The sequence below is a fragment of the Dromiciops gliroides genome, chromosome 6 (genome assembly GCF_019393635.1).
Source record: "Dromiciops gliroides isolate mDroGli1 chromosome 6, mDroGli1.pri, whole genome shotgun sequence".
NCBI classification, from domain to species: Eukaryota; Metazoa; Chordata; class Mammalia; order Microbiotheria; family Microbiotheriidae; genus Dromiciops; species Dromiciops gliroides.
In genome coordinates this window covers 275,054,330-275,074,253 of record NC_057866.1, presented here as the reverse complement: position 1 = coordinate 275,074,253, position 19,924 = coordinate 275,054,330, and the positions used below count along the sequence as shown (strand labels likewise).

Genomic DNA, 19,924 nt, shown 5'->3' with positions numbered 1-19,924 from the left:
TGGATTGTTAATTTTTAGTAAAGGGGGCTGCTAATTTTTTAAAAAGATGACCATCCAAGTTGCTGACTCCAGAATGATGTCACATTTTGTTTTCAGAAACTACCAAGAGCCCAAATCAGTCTTCACTTTTTTTTACCCGGGGCAATGAGGGGTAATTGATTTGCCCAGGGTCACACAGCTAGTAAGTGTCAAGTATCTGAGGCTGGATTTGAACTTAGGTCCTCCTGAATCCAGGACCAGTGCTTTATCCACTGTGCCACCTAGCTGCCCTCCTCTTCACATTTTTAAGGACAATATTGGAGACTTGGGTGTACATGTATCATGTAAAACTTGTCAATTTAGCATAGAACTCTCATAATACAATATTCAGAAACAAGCAGCTTGCCCATGATCATTAGAAATGCCGTTCCCACAAAGAAGGGTTCGTGCCCCACCTGGGTCATTTTTTCTGGAATCCAGGCCAATTTGTATAATACTATTGAAATGCTTCAGACTTAGGTCCTTTCCCTTCCCTTCCTTGGTGTTCTCAGCACAAGTACATTACTTGGTTGCAGGCACATGCTGATGGTGGTTCTCATTAATTCAGCATAATGAAAGGGCCACCCAGCACATATGAACACATTTCATTTTCCAAATTCCTCAGGGAACATTGTGCTGCTGACAGAAAAAAAAAATCAAGAAGCCTGGGTTTACAGATACATTTTGCTTATTCTTGTAAGTGGAACTCAGATTTAGTGATTGACAATGTTGCTTTTGGCAGGATAGATGTAATTTCTAAAAGGAATGACAATCACTGTAATATTAAAACAGGCTTTCTGCAGCAGGATCTTTATTAGCAAGATGAGAGTTTGTCATTAGCAAAATTGTTTTGGAACCAAGGAAATTGCAAGTCATGACTGGTGATTATTTCTGAGTTTGCATTTTCCCGAGAAGTGTTATGGACAGAATTTGCCTGAAGGTTTTGCTTTTGAACTATGAGTTTGAAATGTAGTTCTTCTGTCTGCAGGCAAGAAATCTCATTTTTATTACAGAGATGACTAGGATTGGGCGTGCATTTATGCTTTAGGGGAATCAGAAGGTGCTTTTTTCCCCCTGAGTATTTTTGAGGTATTAATACATCCTTCTGGTGATACTCTGCCTGTGAGTCACAAAATGCTATAGTATCTGAAGAATCACAGATGAGGACCTTTTCAAGGACAATGCAGGGTACGAGGAGGGTATTTTACATGCTGTATACTAGAAAAGTCATGTGAAGGATGCATCAAAGACACATTATCAAATGTGGGAGGGGTGGAGAAGAGTAACTGTATACCAAGAGGGAGGGATAAGGAATGCCTAACCTGTGTTCAACTGGGATTTTCATGATGCCAAGCAAGGGAAAATGAGGAGGGCCCCAAGTTGGTTGGCAGGATCTCCTTTGGTGAACTTACTTGGATGAACGCTGCACAGGATGGATAATAGCCTTGATGAGCTGTGATTTACATTATTGGAAGGAATACATACATTCATGCGACCTGTTATTTAGGTTTTTGGTGGGGAGAATTCAGTTTAAAGAATTTTTGGGGGGCAGCTAGGTGGCACAGTGGATGAAGCACTGGTTCTGGATCCAGGAGGACCTGAGTTCAAATTCGGCCTCAGACACTTGACACTAGCTGTGTGACCCTGGGCAAGTCACTTAACCCTGCAAAAAAAAAGAGATAAAAAATTTAAAGAATTTTTTTGTTACTAATTTCTCTGAAATCACATCCTTTTTATTCTAAAACTATTTGAGACAAACAGGTTCAATTTTTTTTTGGACCAGGTCAAATGTCTGAGGCCAGGTGTGACTTCAGGTCCTCCTGAATCCAGGGCCAGTGCTTTATCCACTGTGCCACCTAGCTGCCCCCAAATGAGTTAACGTTTGTAAAGTACTTAACAGAGTCCCTGGGACATAGTTGTTATTTAATAAATGCTTGTTTTCTTCCCTAGTAAGATAGTTGTTATATTCAACAACAACAAAATAGAACATTTATTGTCTACTGTAAGTAAGAGTCCTATGCTACATTCTTAGAGCTTAATATGTTAGCCTCAGGACAATGTCTGCTATGCCTTTAATGGATGGACAGCAGGAGTGCCCTCTCTTCCAAAATGAGGCTTGACTACTCAACATAGAAAGCTGAATTATTTTTTGACCAAAAAAGTCTATGTTCTTGATGGCTTTTTGTTGTCTATGCTTAGTTCAAGAGAAGAAAGAAAATTATTTGAAAGTTCTTCAGAAACTTTAGATTGTCTAAGGTCTGACAGTAGAAAATCCCTTAGTGCTTGCTAACTGAGGGAGTCCCCAAAACAGTGAACTTCATTCTCTTGGTCTTGTTTTATTGGTTGTGTCCTGGCCAACCTAGTTAGACCTGCTTTGGTGGATTCATTGATATCTTGAAGAAAAATGTGCTGTCCAACACTTGCATGGTTGGTGACCTTGACACTTGAGGAATTGTGTCTCTACATTTCTGAGTCCAAGGAAGAAACCTGCATCATCTTGCCATAAAGAAATTTATAGTCTCTGTTATTTGTAATGAGATCTTACTCAATTATGAATTTGGGGTATTGTGCTCTTATATTAGGCACATGATACCATTTCTACTCTTTTGGTATAGGCAAGAAAAAGACCCTTATAAGCTCTTTTCAGCTGCTGCATGTGTGCATGTTACTCAAGTTGAGCCACTAGCCTGCTGGATGCATTATAGTGTACCAGAGAGGGTGGTGGTTCTGGAATCTCAATATCTAAGTTTGTAGTCCAGCTCTGTTATTAACTAGCAGGTATGTTGTTAGCAAGGCAATCACTCCTTCTGGAATACAGTTTCCCGCAATGCTCTTCAATGGCTTATGCTAGAAAACTTAAAGATGGCATAATTTGGTGAATGTGCATGTTTAAGTTAATCAAACACTGTAGAAATTTCAAGATAGTTAGAAAAAAGAAATCAACCCTAAAAGGCTATGCATTCAAGCATAAAATGATTTTTGTAGTATTAGAAAGCACCCAGCTATAGGGTACCTTGGACACTAATTCTTTGGAACATTTTTTAATGGTGTGGCTTTGCTGTCCCAAACAGAACTGTTTGGTCATCTGACCATAGATGCCCCCCACTTACTGTAGTTTGGTCTCTTTCACTGACTTTTCCAGGCAAATTCCTGGGCATTTAGATCTATAAAACTGGTAAGACATAGATTTGGTTCTGAGATACAGAGAAATTCTTTTCAGGACATCTGAATGGAGTTCTAGGTAGACCACTAGTGAGATTGCTCCCACCAGCATCATGGTAGAGGCAAGAAGTCAAGGTGAGCTCCTGAGAGGACTTAATACTGCATTTATGGACTCATAGTCCCCTGAACAAAAGCTTTTATCTTACTCATCAGTGGAAGCTGATGTTATGGGTGAGAGAGAAAATGTCTATGAACCTATGCTGCTAGAAACTGATTTACTTTCCAATGATCCCAATTTGAAAATGGCTGTCTTCTGTGAGAAGTTGCACTCTCCATCCACAAAGAAATCCTTCCAGCAGGATGGAAATGGTTTCCTCTTTCCAGAATCTTTCCAGAATCTTGAATCAGCTAGAGTCATGGTCCTATTTTTTCACTGTCTATGAACTTCATGTCTGGTGTTCTCCCCTTTCAAGGGCATTTCCTTCCTCTCCAATTGTGGTTATATACCAGTCTGGTGTTGACTGGCATTTGATGGTGTGGCATAACTTTTTGTCGACCTTTCTGTTTTGCAGACACTATAACTAGCATGCCAGCATCTTCTGAAAGAGCAAGCATGCCATCAGGTAAGTACAGTTAGCCATCCTCAAGCTTTCTGCCCTGGATTAACCAATCTGTCTGCTGACTTCACCTCTACTAAACAGAAGTCCTTCTGCCTTCAGAACTTCCCCTTCCTTGTCCTTTGCCTTGTCTACTAACAACTACATCAAGCATGCTTTGCCTGCTGGCTCCCATTTGGGCTTTGGTTTGGGGAAGATTGCCCACAATTGCTGATGTTTCTGGTCAAAACCTGAACTCTCAAAGAAGTCTGAGGAATAGCAGCTGGATTTCCATAGGCAGTTTTAAAGGCGTGGCCCCTGGCTCCTCTGTCTCCCTGCCAGGACAGTATTTTCTATTCAAACATACCGAAGTTACAGGATTTTTGTAGGTAGTATTGGAATCGGCACCACTGGTGCCTTTGTAGCACTATCCTGGAGGCCAGGAATACTATGCTCTGGTCAAGTTGGTAGTTATTACTACGGTCCCTTCTAGGATATCATTCATAAGTCAACCTCCATTGGCCTGGATGTAAAATGCACATTTGAGAATATGTGAACAGCAACATGGTTGCTGTTGGTAAACATCTCCATCTCAAAAACTTCAAGAGCAAGGAATTGTGGGCCAGATCAAGTAATTATAGCTGAATCCACAAGCTGAGGAGACCAAAAGAATCCTTGTGAATTAGGGTTTGAGAACTAGTTCTCATAGGCTTGGGACTTTGAATGTAATTAGAAGGATACCCTCCTGGCTGTAACTCTGAAATATTAAAGTCTATAAGAAGCTATGGTCACCAATTCTGCACAGCCACAGCAGGGAAAGAATGGACTGGATGGAGAGTAGAAGAACTAAAGACACTTTGAAGTATGTGTATGACACATAGACTCAAAGGTTACAGGAAACAAAGCTTCAGATCTAAAAGAAGGGGCACTGGAAAGATAGTTGTGTTCATTCCTCAGGGAATTGGATTGCAACTGCCATCTCCCCGACTCAAGGAAACTGAAGTGACTCAGTATTCCAGCCTCAAGAAGTCTGTACAGCGCTGGAAAGAAAGTTGAGAGGTTGGGGAGGATTTCCAAAGTCAAGTGATAGAGAATCCATGAAAAAAGCAGAAAGATTTCCAGTCAAGAAAAACAGTCCTGAATTCAAATGAAGTCTACAGACAGATAAAGTAACAGAGATCATAAAAACGAGACCAAATGACTGAAGCCTCAAAAGTATCTTGTGCAAACATTATATATATATATATATATAGTGAATATGAGAATGTCATGGACTTAACCTGAGATTATGGAAGAATATCATGAAATCCTCAAATAGAACTTTGAGAAAAAATTAGAAATGGATTTAGGACAGAAATCAGTTCCAGGAAAAAAGAAAGCAAAGTGAAAGTGATTTTTAGAAAAAGGCTGAAACTTTAAGCCTAATTTTATGAAAAAAAAAAACATTTAAATTTAGCTTAGATTGCTGATCCCTGCTAAGTAAATTTTTTTTTTTTAGGGTATAAGAAAATGGGAACTTGTGTAAATATGGAGAGGAGAGGGAGAGAAAGGAGAGGAAGATACATGTGCTATTAAAGAAAAATAATAACTTTTGCATAGTTTATAGTTAAATATGCCAAATGTTTAAAGAGTAATCGATGCCTATTATAGAAATTATCCTCAAAATTGACTTAAATATGATCAAACCAATATTAGATAAATATCAAATTTGATTTGATCTGTTTTATTAACTAATAAAGTTGGCAAAACACCTTATTCAATTTCTTCTATGAGATAAATAAGTTCTAAAACCTAAATCAGGGAAAGATAAAGAACAAAAACCAGCATGACTAAAAAGTTAAAATAAAATAGTAGTCAAAGACCAGAGTGAAGTATTTTTTAAAATCAATATCATGTACAAGCTGAAATTCTGTATACAATTCAGATACAAGGAGAATCCTTTAATAGGAAAACAAGTAACATAATCATTAAAATAAGGCCTCAATCTAAGCAATTATGTGAGTAAATTCCAGTGAAAAGCTTTTGAAAATAAAATAATTCATTTGTGCTAAAAAAGTTCTACCAATCTTAGACTGAAAGGATCATTTTTAATATTTTTAATATGTTAAAACTGACTTTGTTTGCAGTGAACTAGTAGCTTTTACCAGTTTAGGACATACTTCTAGATAACAATAAGACAAGAGAAAGAATCTGAATAAATAAACATAGATAAAGATTTCTATTAACTGATGGTAGGATGATTTAGTTAGAAAAGCCACAGAGAATAAGCAAAAAATCAGTTGGGCAATTAATAGCTTCAATAAAGTATCCAAATATAAATTGCATAGAATCATCAATGTTTGTTTATTACAACATCAAAATGTATACAGAATTAATAAAAGGGAAGTCCTATCAAAATAGTTACGTTAATAAACTAACTTATAATTAAAAGGATACTCATTGCTCACATCTGGATCCCAACAATATAATAAAACTAGTAATCTGACTAAAGCTAATTTATAGACTCAGTGCTATGCCCATTGAACTACCAAATTACTTTTTAGAGTTTGATAAGACAATAGAATCTCAGAGGTAATACTGAAAAAAAAATTGGAATGAAGTGGATATAGCATTTCCAAACTTCAAATTATAATGTGAAGTCATAATTGTCAAAAATATTGAGTAGATCAGTAGAACAGAATAGATATTATGATGAAAATGATCCTTTGACCCAGAGATTCATCTACAAGGCATATGCCCCAGGAAGATCATGGGACATTCTATGAAACAATTTAGAGTGAAATAAGAAGAATCAGGAAAATAATATACACACTGACTTCAAAAATATGAATGGAAAGAACAACAAAAAACAAGAGAAGAAATGAGAATCCAGGCAACTCCCTTCCTTTATAGAGGCAGTGACACAATCCATGTGGAACATGGTGTATGCCATCAGTCTGGATGATGTGTTGGCTATTTTTCTGAACTGCTTCCCTTGCCCACTTTTGCTTTGTTAAAAGGAGATGGCCTTCAGTGTAGCATTGGGGTAGGCAAAAATATGAAAATGTTGTAAAAATAAAATTTACCCACCAACTTTAAAAAAGGGTTTCTTTGTTTTTTTCTTTCCCCTGCTTATTAACACAATTGATCTAATGATGGGCAGGTAAGGGACCAAGGGAAAAGTAAGAATCGTTGATGCAACCCTGTTAGCCAACAAATCCACACATGTAGCCATTTCCCATAGATTATATGTTATGTCTGGAAATAGTTTTCACTTCTCTTGCAGCTTCTACTATAGAAGTTCTTATATCCAGCTGTCCCCTTCCCTTCTCAGTCCTTCAGTTCTTTCCAATCTCTTTGAAATTGTCATTCTAGATTGGGGATTAAATCCTTAGGGATAGAAGTAACCTTAGAGACTATGTAGTTTGACTCTTGGCATTTATTTTTTCTTTAGATTTATTTATTTTTCTCAAATCAAAAAAATGTACTCACCCTTCTCCTCTTCCTTCATTTAAAAGCAAAATAAACAAAACCCTTGTAAGAAATACGCATAGTCAAGGGAAAAAATTTCTACATTCTACATATATGTATGTATGTATGTGTATATATATATATATATAAAATGAATGACATGGGTAAAGTAGAAATTATATATATGTATATATATACACATATATACATACACACACACACACACATATATATATATATATATATATATATAAAACATGCACACACACATATACACAGATTCTTGCACACACATGTATATGTGTCTTGTACAAGGAACAGGAAAAAGGCCAGTGTCACTGGATCTCATCAGGTCTTTATCAATACCAGTGGCTAGATTCAAGATGGCAGAATAAAGTGAGCACAGTTCTCTCAACATTCCTTCCTAGATCTTTATCAATCCTCCGCATCTTCATAGTCAAAAGAATTAGTTATGTCTCCCTGCTAGTGTTGAGAGAATGCAGGCAACATATAAGCATCCTGTTTAGTGGGCAGTGCAGAGTTTTTGTCACTGTAACTTTCATGGATATTGAGGTCCAGTTGGGAGTTGGCCATCTCTACTGAAGCCTCTTTTCTGTCTATGCTGTATATACTGTTCCTTATGGCCTTATCTAAGCACCATTTTATTGACCTTCCATTGACTGGAATCATTCAATCTGGGATGCTTTTTTACCCACTTTTTTTGCTTTCCTGTTTCTGTTCTGGGGTCTCTCTGAGCATATCACATTTGCAATGGAGAACTTTGCTTGGCCTGATCCCATAATTCCTCATTGCCTTTTTCTGTTTTATAGAGTACCTCAATAGAATATCAATGTCAACAGAAGGGACCAATACTTCTTCATGTAAGTATTCAACCACTCCATTAACTGGCCTTTACCATAGTTTTGTGATGACTTTCAAGGACTGTAAAGTTTCACCTGTGTCTTTAACCTGGTGCTAATGCTAGTTTCATCATAGAAATGGTGGAGATGGACTGTTTCAGAATTATTTTCTTCTGCACTCTCTTAATTGATATACTAGATGGCCTTCAGCACTGGGAGCTCATTGCCTAGCCTCTGGAAAATGTCCTTGGGTGAAAATACCATATTGGGACCAGTACTTGGCTCAGTCCCAGATACATAGTAGGCATCTAGTAAATATTGATTAGCTTTATTTGACTTGAATGCAATTTCAAAGCCTTAACTCACTGCCAGAGATGCACTGCACAGATATTTCTATGATTCCCTAGCTCTGCCATTTTTCCACAATGTGCTGTATATGGGATAGACAAATGATACATAGATGTTCATACTTCAAATCTGATAGATAGCAACTAGTTGGGAAATGTTTTGGAGGCAAGTTCCTGGCCATGATTGCTGATTACTTTTCACCCTGTTAATGCAGAATGTGTCTTGTAGAGGTACTGTTACTGTGAGATAGATTATTGATCTTAGCTAGGTGCCAGGGAACTGATGAAATTAGGAAGGGCTAGTAAAAACTCCTTGATGCTTATGATGGAAGATGACTATAAATAATGGATTGATGTGGTACAGGATAAAGGGAAGTATAGGGGCAATCTACCAGACTTCTTGGAAAGAGTTCTATATTTCCAGCCTCCATAAATTGGGAGATAGTTATTTAAAATGAAAAACTTTGCTCCATTTGATAAACTTTGCAATAATTAGATATAAAAGTCCCAATTCAGAATCACCAAAATATGAGAAAAACACAACGAATGTACATGCCCATGTACACCCATGCTACACACACACACACACACACACACACACACACACACGAGAGAGAGAGAGAAATGAAGAGAACCATTTGCTTAAATGTGACATAATAGAGAGCTGACTTTGGCTCCAGGGAAACTTGGGTTCTGATCTTAGCTCAGACATGTACAGGCTGTGTGACCCTGGCAAGTCACTTACTTTTTCAGTGTTTTAGGCAATCTGCTCAGACTCTTGGAAGGGAGCCAACCAGTATGAATAAAGGACATTCAATGCCAAGGAAATCATAGGTTCAGTTCCTATTTCAGAAATCTAGCTGCCTTTTGTTAGGTGGCATTCATTTACTGATTGCCATTTCTACTATATTGAATCTTCTTTGTGACCAAAAAAAAAAAAGTTTAGTGAGGCTGACCAGCAAAATGATTAAGTTTGATAGCATATGGAACATTCATTCATTCAATAAACATCATTTTCCAAGAGCCAGGCAACTGTGCTAGACACTGGGGATAGACATATGAAAATTAAATGGTCCTTGCATTCTTTTTTTTTTTTTTTGTGAGGCAATGAGGGTTAAGTGACTTGCCCAGGGTCACACAGCTAGTAAGTGTCAAGTGTCTGAGGCCAGATTTGAATTCAGATTCTCCTGAATCCAGGGCCAGTACTTTTATCCATTGCACCACCTAGCTGCCCCGATCCTTGTATTCTTTTGAGGGGAAAACAGCATGTGCATAGAAAATTAAAATAAACTGTGCAAAGTAATTTTCAGTGGTGCTGAGGACTAGTAACTAAGAGGGGTCCAGGTAGGCTGTCAGAAATGGCAGTTAAACTGAACTGTAAGGAATATGGGGGTTCTGGGAGGCAGGGTAGAGAAGGGGTAGCATTCCAGGCATGAAGAAGAAAAAAGCCATCAAAATGGGAAATGCAACATTGTGCATTGGCAGCTATGAGCAGACCAGTCAGGAGAAAAGGGAAGGTATGGAACAAAAAATAATGGGAATGAGCATACATAATACCTGCCACTCTACCAAGACAAAAGAAGTATATTTCACCATCTGTCTTCCAGGATCAAGATTGGTCATTGTAATTGATCTGAATTTGACTTCCTTTTATTATTTTCATTTACATTTTTGTAATAACCCCATATTGATCTCCTGGCTCTGCTTACTTCACTCAGCATGAGCTCCCAGAAGTCTTCTCATAGTTCCTGAATTCCTCATATTCAGCTTTTCTTATGAGACAAGAGTATTACATTACTTTTATAATTTGTCCAATTGATTGATGCCCATGTTCTTCCATTTTTTACCATTATAAAACCTTATACCATGAACATTTTGGTGCATGTATAGTGTTTCTCTGTTTTTGACCTGCCTAGACTATCTTCCCAGGAGCTGGATTACTTGGTGGAAGGATGTGAGTGGTTTAGTGACTTTTCATGTAATTCTCAATTGTTTTCTATTATGCTTGAACTGATTTATGGCTCTACCATTAGTGAATTAGAGCCCTGTCTTCCCTGAGCAAGTCCAATGCTGACGATTGTCTTTTATCATCTTTGTCAATTTAATGGATATTGAAGTGAAATCTCAGAGTTCTTTTAATTTGCACTTGTAGATGATTTGAGGCCTTTTCGTGCATTTTTAATGTTTGCATCATTTTGTTTGAAAACTGTGCATGTCCTTTGACCACAGGAGATAGTCATCAACAACAACTTGTAAGACCATTGAAATAGTGCTTAGAATATTCTAGGAACTATGCTAAGTCCTTTAGAATTGTTATCTCATTTGATTCTTACAGCTACCCTGAAAGATAGGGGACATTATTGCCCCCATTTTACAGTTGAGGAAATTGGGACAAATAAGTTAAGTGACTTGCCCAGCTCAAACAACTAGGAAGTATCCAAGGCCAGATTTGAACTCCAGCTTTCCTGACTCTAGATTTGGCATTCTATCCACTATGAGACAAAATTCCTTTTATTTTAAACATGAGACTTTTACCAAATATTGAAATAGATTTTGTTTTTCTTAGCAATTTCCCTTTGAAACCACACATATTATTTTATATAAGTAAATATTTATGTTTTATAGTATTTAAAATATGTATTTGTTTATGTGATGGATTTAGTATATATCTATTTAAAAATATATATTCATGTGCATAGATGTGTATTTATCACATGTCTATACTTATATCTATAAATATGTCTGTGGGTCAGCTAGTTCACACAGTGGATAGAGTGCTGGGTCTGGAATCAGGAAAACCTCAGTTCGAATCCAGTCTCAGACACTTACTTTGTTATCATGGGTGAGTCACTTAACTCTGTTTACCTCAGTTTCCTTATCTGTAGAATGAACCAGGGAAAGAAATGGCAAGTCACTCTAGTGTCTTTGCAAGAAAGCTCCAAATGGGGGACACAAAGAATCAGTCATATATATACATAGGCATATATCTATCTCTACCTTTTCTATTTTAAGCTTATTGTGGCATATCTTGATTAGTCCAATTTTCTACATAGATGTAGGTTACTTGGCAGTGGGCTGAATTGACTGCAATCAGGAAGACTATGTATCTTCTGTGAACCCCTCCAAGATGCTAGTCTTAATGTTATATGGTAGTTAATATTTTGTGTGGTGGCTGTGTGCAGATTTCCTAGCTAGTGTCTGTGAATTAGTCTATTTTGGATCATGAAATCCATCCATTTAGGTGTTTTTATTTGGTTTTGCAAAGTGCTTAATATTTCAAACCAAATCATAGGGTTTCTCCTTGGCACCTTGTCTGATAGGAATTTCCCCTGCAGGATTTAGTGAATAAAGTGATTAGGCTCCTGAAACTAGAGCTTTTCCTTTCTTCATTAGCAAGAATGATGGACATTGTCCTTAAGCAAATCTGAGAGGTTATGGAGGGGAAATCACATTTTTCTTGTTTTGTCCTCGATGTAGGAACCTGAAATGGATCTCCATGGACAGCTCTATTCATTGTGTGAAATCAGACTCTTCTCTCTCACCCCAGTAGCATGGATATGCCTAAAATGTCCACATTTAGTTATTTAAAACAAGGGAGGGGGGTTTCCTCTGGGGATTATGATAAAATATTTCTTTTCTGTGCTTCATTTACACACCAATCCTGTGTGTGTGTGTGTGTGTGTGGTGGGGGATTGGGGGAGTGAAGGAGAAAGGTCCTGGGTTTAAGGAAAATTTACAGAATTTGCTGTTGGATTGTTGATTTAAAAGTTTATGTCTTTGATCTGAAATCAGTAGCTTTAATTTCTTTTGACACCTCTCCTTTTGAGAATTTCAATTCTCTCCATCTCCTATACAAGGTCTCTCTGAATTTCCCTGTGTCCCCTTTCCTCCCATGTCTCCTTTCCATGTGTGTACTTGTCTGTGTATAAAACTCTATATAATTTATATTTACATGATTTATCCCTTCCATAGAATGTAATTTCCCCAAAGGACAGACATTAGTGCTTAGCACTAATGTTTGACTGTTTGTGTGTGTGTGTTTAACATAGTAGTTGTTTAATTCATGTTTGCTGAACTGAATTGAATTTTGAGTACATCCATCAATGTGCTATATTTGATTGTCGACTCTGGTGATGTAGAATAAACTAGGTTTTTGGAAGTTTTGCTGAATGTTCTATCCTGAAAAGGCTTACCGGAGTCATATGGAATGGATTTTGAAGTGAACTTGATTTGTTTTGTTTTTAGCCAAGCAGTTTTCCTGGAAAAGAAGAGCTAACCTATTTTTTCCCCCTTTGAATTCCAGTTACCTCTGGAAATTTGCTCTGAAACCACCTACCTTATTTAAACTTTATTTACAATGGATGGGATCATATAAGCAATTCAATGAACATTTCTAGACTCAGTGTCAGAATTCTTCTCTTCCATTCTCCTTAATTTTAAAAAGTGACATGACCTAGATTTCAAAAAAAGTTATTTAGATTATTTCTCCTTTTGGAGCTTATTATGGTGCACATTCTGTAAAATACTAGTTTCACTCTGTTTTCTGCAAGACCACAGGTTTAATTTTTTTTCCCAAACAGGCAGTCCATACCACAATAGTCGGTGTCCTTGAATTTACTGAACACTTTATTGCTGTGTTCAATTGCTTCTGCATCTTATTGTTGAAGATGCATTATAAAGCGACTGATCTAGGTAGCTTTCTAACCAGTTGACTGTCTCCTTGGGCTTGGCACTGTTAAGGGCTAAAATTCTAGCTAAACTGTCTAAAATATCTAATGAGTGGTCGCCAATAAATTATAAGCTTTAGCAAGAGTTAGACTTTTAAGCATTTATTAAGGAAAATAAGAATTTGGTAAAGAGAGAGAAAGGCCTAGATTCCTATCTATTAAAGGGAGAGCACATTTCTAGCTCCGCTCTCCACCAGAGTCCAAAGGCCAGAGAGTCAGAGCGAGTGCCAGTCTCTTCCTTCCTCCTCCCACTAGCCCGCGTCACTTCCTGACGCCAAAGAAAAGACTCCTGATCTTGCCCTCAAAGACCTTTGCTTCATGGGCGGAACTCTTCTACAGTAAGTCTCCAGCAGGTGGCGTCATTCCAATTGTTACAGCACCCAGAAAAAGCAACGGACATCGGCATATCTTTTAAACCATTGTGAACCAATTGGCTCTTAATTGGTGATATTGTTACCTTCCAGACTTCTTGTTGGATCATTAGTAAGACTTGGATCTATAATTTCTTTATGACTTTGATAGCTGCAATCTTTGTTACCCACATTACTGGTGGGTAAGACTCTGGGGAATTTTCGTAAATAATTCTGAGCTAGAAAGATTTCCATTTCATTTTTTTTAGTCAGTGGTAAATAGTGATGCCTGTCACCTTTGAGGAGTTGCTTCTATTCTAATTGTATGCAAATTGAGTTTTCAACATGTTGTGGGTAGAGAGGGTTAGAGAACTGCAACTAGCATATAGAGAGGCAAAAAAAAAAATCACCAGGTGTCCTGCAGGATTGAGAGTAATTTAAAAAGAAAATCACCCAATATATGCAGCATTTTTGATTCCTTTGGAAGAGAGCTACAGACAGAGTAGTTACTCCTAGACCTTGGGTGCTATCTGTGTGATTGGTGCTGAATGTCATTAAGGCACTGTTGGTAGGCAGCACCAATCCATTCACTGTAAATATTAGAAATCCAATGGCTGTCTTGAAGCTTGTCTCTCTTTATATTCATGTGGGCATCTGTGAAGGATGTGTGTCATTTAGTTTTCTTTTTCAGAAGTAGCTGCATACTAAAGAGAGTGGTAAGGTTCTATGTCCACCTTCGTGGGTCTTCTGTTTCTTGATTTCTCACATTCCCACATGAGCCATTTCCAAACATTTTGTTTGGTCTAGTCTCATGTAGACCACCCCACTTTTTAGTCCTGGGATCTCACTCCAAATCTTGCCTCAATTACTTTCTTGGCTGTGTGATTATGGGCAACTCATGTAAATCTCCTGGGCCTCAGTTTCCTCTTGTAAAATGTGCATAAAAATACTTGCACTTCCAACTTGGAAAGGTCATTGTAAAAAAAAATCACAGTTTGACATAATGGCTATGGGATTGGAGTCCAAAGACCTGGTTCTAAGCGTCTCTACTTCCCACTACCTGCCTTATATAAATTGAACATTGGCTTTCTCACTTTAAGGATTAATTGACACTAGATAATCTCTTTCTCAGCTTTAGATCCAGTGTTCCCAAGTCACTTACTTTCTTTAGGTGTTCATTTCATCTTAGGGAAAGGGTTGTTTTAAAATCTGTTGTTAATCTTTACACATATTTAATCCCACTTGGGAAAATACTTCCATAGTTTCATTGTTCTCAAATGTGACATACTAATCAAATTGACAAATAACACCCACCTAGAAGGAAGAGCTAACAGACTAGCCAACAGCAGCAGGATCCAAAAAGAGAAATCAAAGATGTGAAATTCAACTGGGATAATTGTAAAGTCTCACACTTGTGTTGAAAAATCAATCTCACAGGTATAGGAGATGAATCATGATTAGATAATAACGACCACGGGCAGCTAGATGGCACAGTGGATAAAGCACTGGCCCTGGCTTCAGGAGTACCTGAGTTCAAATCTGGCCTCAGACACTTGGCACTTACTAGCTGTGTGACACTGGGCAAGTCACTTAACCTCCATTGCCCCACAAAACAAACAAACAAACAAAATAATGACCACAGTGGGCTTGTATTGTTTCACTAAGTTCTTCATGTGTTCCTTTGGTTCACACACTGGAATATTACTGTGTGATGTCCTCATCACAGTAAACTCTTTTTAGTTTGGCCTCACTAATGCTGCAACATACAATTACTATTTTGTTTGCCCCTTCCTAGAGTCATCAGTAAGAAATTAAAAAGAAAAGTCAGCCTTAAAATGAGCACACTGTGTGTAATTCAGGATGACTTGGTTATTTGTGCAGGAGAATGACTTTATATGTACAAATGAGAATCTGTGACAGCAAGATAAGCCAGGAGAAGGATTTGGGTCACATAAGGGCATATGGAGACCTTTTAAAAATGTGTTTACTGTGCAGGTAAAGAGCATTAAGGTCCAAAACCTGTTCATCTCCCTTGCAGTAAAATGCCTAAAAAAATCAACACAGCTGCTCCTCTGTATGCTCCCATGGGAGAACTGAGGATGCAGAAGGAAAGTTAATGTTCATTTTGGAAAGAAAATGGCCTTATTTTGCAAGGACAGAAGGAAGTTACTCTTAATATCAAAATCTTGATAGAAGAGTTGCTTTGTGAAATTTTTACTTTCTTGATATGATTACTGCAAAATATCCTGTACTGATGGGTGCTGTCCTGATCTGTGGTGCTGAAAGGTCTCTTTAGGGCAGGGTTGACACTGCACTGTCAATGAGGTTGCATTAAATGATGAATATGAGATGCAGTTGGAATTGCTCTGAAGTGTGTGGATGGAATATCTTTTATTGCTACATGAAGGAAAGTATTGGAGATGATTACTTCCATCTTTTAGATCTGGCCTGCCTCAAAGAAGAGGTCTGCTCTTTGATCTTCACATGGGGATTTTTTTTTTTCAACTTAGTGAGTTAAGTAGAGAAAGATAGAAACAAATGGCATTGTTTGCAGTTCCTTCAGTAAGTGAAAAGCCTCAATGTCAGAGTTATGCTTGTTACACACCTGGGGTTGTTTGGACTACTAAGAATGTCTTTGGAGTGTGAGGGAGGGAAGTATACCTTAAGTACTGTAGGTCTCCTGAGGGTGTTAGCTGAAAGAATGGAAAGCCCAGGGGACCAAGTCAAACATACTATCTCTGCTTTGTGATGCATTTTTCTAGCACTAAATAAAACTTGCTTCATATGGTGGTGGAAGGAGTACTGAGTCTAGAGATCTGAATTCAATTGCCAGCTATGCTACTTGGCCACTTATGTGATCTTGGGAAGTCCCTTCCCTTCCCTTCCCTAGGCTTTGATCTTGTTCTCTATTAAATGAGGGGGTTGGTCCAGCTGATCTCAATGGTTCCTCAACGTTAAATCCTGACTTTTGGCTGAAATCTCCTTTGCTAAGAAGGTTAGTTATTTGGAGAAGTACAAATAATTTCTGCCTTGAATAGTCTCATTGTTCTCTTCATTGACCTATTTGGTCTGTTTTGATTTTGTTTGTAAGAAGAAAAACCACATCTCTGTCTCCTGCTGTCCTTGCTTCTGCTTAAGGCTGGGTAAGTCAGGAGGAACTGGCAGTGCTTGAATAGAAAGCAGAGCCCTTCTGGCATGACTTCCAGTCCTGTTTGAGGCTGTTGGCATGCCAGCCATTGATCTGTAGTGTTATAACAGTGCTGGGCATAAGAGCAAATGGTTATCTGTTGTTCATGTCTAAAGGTTTCCTTTCTCCACCCCTCAGAAACCCCAAGGCAAGCATAATGATTTTTTTTTTTTTTTTACTGAGTCACTAAAAAAATCAACTTGGCATATACTGTGAAGGGCAGATGATGGCAGGGCGTAGTATGCAAGCATTATTCCCTATTACTGACACCTTGGGCTTGGTATTTAATCCTGCTATCTGTTCTGTTGACTCAATTCTTGGGCCCTGGGAGGCCACAGCGCAATATGATTTTCCTATGATAATGAAAACAAGGCACAGATTCAAAGGGATGTTTTCAACACCAAATGAGACTCTAAGGTTAGTCAGTTAGATATGTATGACTACAGAGATCATCTTATCTAATACTGTCATTTTACAGAAGAGGAAACTGAGGCCCAGAAAGATTGACCTTCTTGTTTAAAGCCTTACGCACACACACACACACACACAAACGCACGCGCGCACACACACACACTCTTAAGTGGCAGAACTAAGATTTATATCCCAGTTCCCTGCTTCTACTTCCTATACTCTTTCCACTACACTGAGATCCCCTTTTCTTCCCACTTCAGTCTTCTATAGCTAAAGTGATCCGAGGCCCAACACCTATTTTTTTTTGTGTGTGTGGGACAATGAGGGTTAAGTGGTTTGCACAGGGCCACATAGCTAGTAAGTTTCAAGTGTCTGAGGCCTGATTTGAATTCAGGTCCTCCTGAATCCAGGGCCAGTGCTTTATCCACTTCAGGCCCAACACCAAACTGTTCCTTTCAATCAAACAAACAAACACATATTAACCACTTACTTTGTACAGGGCTTTTGTTGTACATAGTAGCAAGACAAGGATGTTAGTCTCTGATCATTAGGAACTTCCATTTCAAGGCAATTTATAGATTCATAAATAAATAATTTAGAAGGGGAGTTTTTTCATTCAAACTGTCCAAAGTTGGTGAATCACTTTACATCAATTTGGATTGAGTCTGTGAGGTTGGTACTATGGTTGTTCCCATTTTACAGATGAGAAAACAGGTTTAGAAAAGTTCATATGCCTTGTCCATGGTTACATAGCAGATATGTATCAGAAGCATTTATTAGATCAGGATGTCCCCAACTGCAAAACCATCATCTTATTCATTAACCCACACTGACTTCCTACATGTTTTGACATTTGATCTGAGCTTCTAATGAAGCAGAAGTGCATTCCAGCCTTGGGAGCCAGCCTGAAAGTCAGGGAATAGCTAGGAAGCTGATTCACCTAGAACAGAGTGCACATATTAGGGTCAAAGAACTTCAGAATTTGAGACACCAGCAACTATTCCACTATCAGCTATCACTTCGCCTATGGGGGCATTCCCCACTATAATGATGGGAGTGGTCATTCATTCTGGACTTGGAAAACCTCCAATGAGAACAAACCCAGTTAGTCATTTTTTGGTCATGTCTGACTCTTTTTGATTCTTGGCAAAGATGCAGGACTGGTTTGCCATTTTCTTCTCCAGCTCATCTGACAGATTAGGAAACTGAGGCAAACAGGGTGAAGTGACTTGCCCAGGGTCACAGAGCTGTTAAATCTCTGTGGTCAATTTTGAACTCCAGACTTCCTGACTCTAGGCCCAGTGCTTTATTCACTGCCCCACTTAGCTGCCCCTGATAAAGGACCCAGAAACTCTCATTTCAGTCCATTCTACTTTTGAACAGCTTTAGTTGTTAGGAAGAGGTTTTCTTGTTTGTTTTTGTCTTTGATATCAAGACTGAGTTGGACTCTGCCACTTGTGCCCATTGCTCCTGGTTCTGCCCTCTGGGGCAAAACAAACAAACCAAAAACAAACCAACAAAAAACCCTGCCAGCCCAACTCTAATCCCTCTTCTGTTTATTAGCCATTCAGACATTTAAAGGCAGCTCTCTTGTCCCTTCCAAGACTCCTGTTCTCCAGGTTAAACCTTTACAGGTACTTGAACCAACAGTGCCAAGAGGACTGTGTTTGATATCGGGGCACCAAGATAGCTTAGTGTAGGCAGTCAATGGAAGATCAGAAAGTATTTTGGAAATCAAAAGAGTATAGTTCTTCTTGGTTTAGTGTGTTAGGGGCAGGAAAGAAGGAGCCCCTAACAGTGCAGAGGTTGGCCAGAGAAGCAAGGGTCTTCCTGATGGAGCCAGATTTCCATGAGTATCAGAAGATGGCAAGAGTGAGAGGAAGGTAAGGTCTTGTATGGAGTTTTGTACTTCGCAGGGCTCAATGCATCTCATCTTCTAATGCATTGGCACATATTCAATTGCCAATGGACAGTGTGAGTGGCACAACTCAAATGTCCATTCTCTGTCTCTATGTCCACTTTGCAATGGATGGATCTGGCTTTCAGAAGCTGTAGGAGCCCTGAGATTTCAGGTGTCATTTGCTCTTACTGGGGGGAATGATGAGAGCCTATGCAGGTAGTTCTCATCCCTGATCTGGGGATTTCACATGAAAGGGTACACAGACTTTATAGGGATGCTTTTGATATTTGGGTCTGGTAGAAAAGTTGGTATTTTGCATTTGAATGTAATCTTAGTGCCTGGGGTTATAGCTATCTCTATCTACATAGTTTTGGTAGCAGCCCTGTGATTACTGTGCAGAACTGACCAAAAACCTTCTCTTTTGCCTAAAATCTCCACTTAGTTCAATCTGTACATTACTGATGACCTTCACGGTGAGCTCTTTGGAAGCACCAGCATGAAAAATGTCATTGCATTCTGCCCCCTGTTTATCCAGCTCTGTGTCTCCCTGGAGTTCACATGATCCATGTGCATTTTCTCCATCCACATTTGTCTAAACAGAAAAATGAAATGTATCTCTAATGATTCTTGAAGGAGCCAAGCCCTCCAGGCAGTTCTGTCATCCCAAACCAGTTTCTGTCTATAAGGAGAAATATATGTTGATAGACAGACATAAGTAAGCCGTGTTGTTTCCTAGAGTTTCTCACACTCCAAGGGCATGCTGAGTTAGATTTTTGTACTTCAGAGAAGGTAATAGAGGAGCAAAAGTACTTTGGCAAGCAATGTGTAAATCTAGCTTTTATTCAGTGGAAGAAGGCTGAATTTGGAGTTGGTCATGTGAGCTGAAATCCCAGCTTTGTTGCTTGAAGCACCACAT

General features: G+C 38.5%; 1 protein-coding gene across 2 annotated transcripts in view; it reads left to right on the top strand.

The window, feature by feature from the left end:
• The window catches only part of NRG1 (neuregulin 1), an 818,450-nt gene that overhangs the window by 669,170 nt on the left and 129,356 nt on the right, over nucleotides 1-19,924 (top strand). The window contains exons 4-5 of one of the 2 annotated variants that reach the window (XM_043971800.1): nucleotides 3,753-3,803; nucleotides 8,057-8,107. The exons of the other annotated variant lie outside the window; for it this stretch is intronic. Coding sequence (XP_043827735.1) covers nucleotides 3,753-3,803; nucleotides 8,057-8,107 — 102 coding nt within the window. The remainder of the gene's footprint in view (nucleotides 1-3,752; nucleotides 3,804-8,056; nucleotides 8,108-19,924) is intronic. 2 annotated transcript variants of the gene reach the window in all.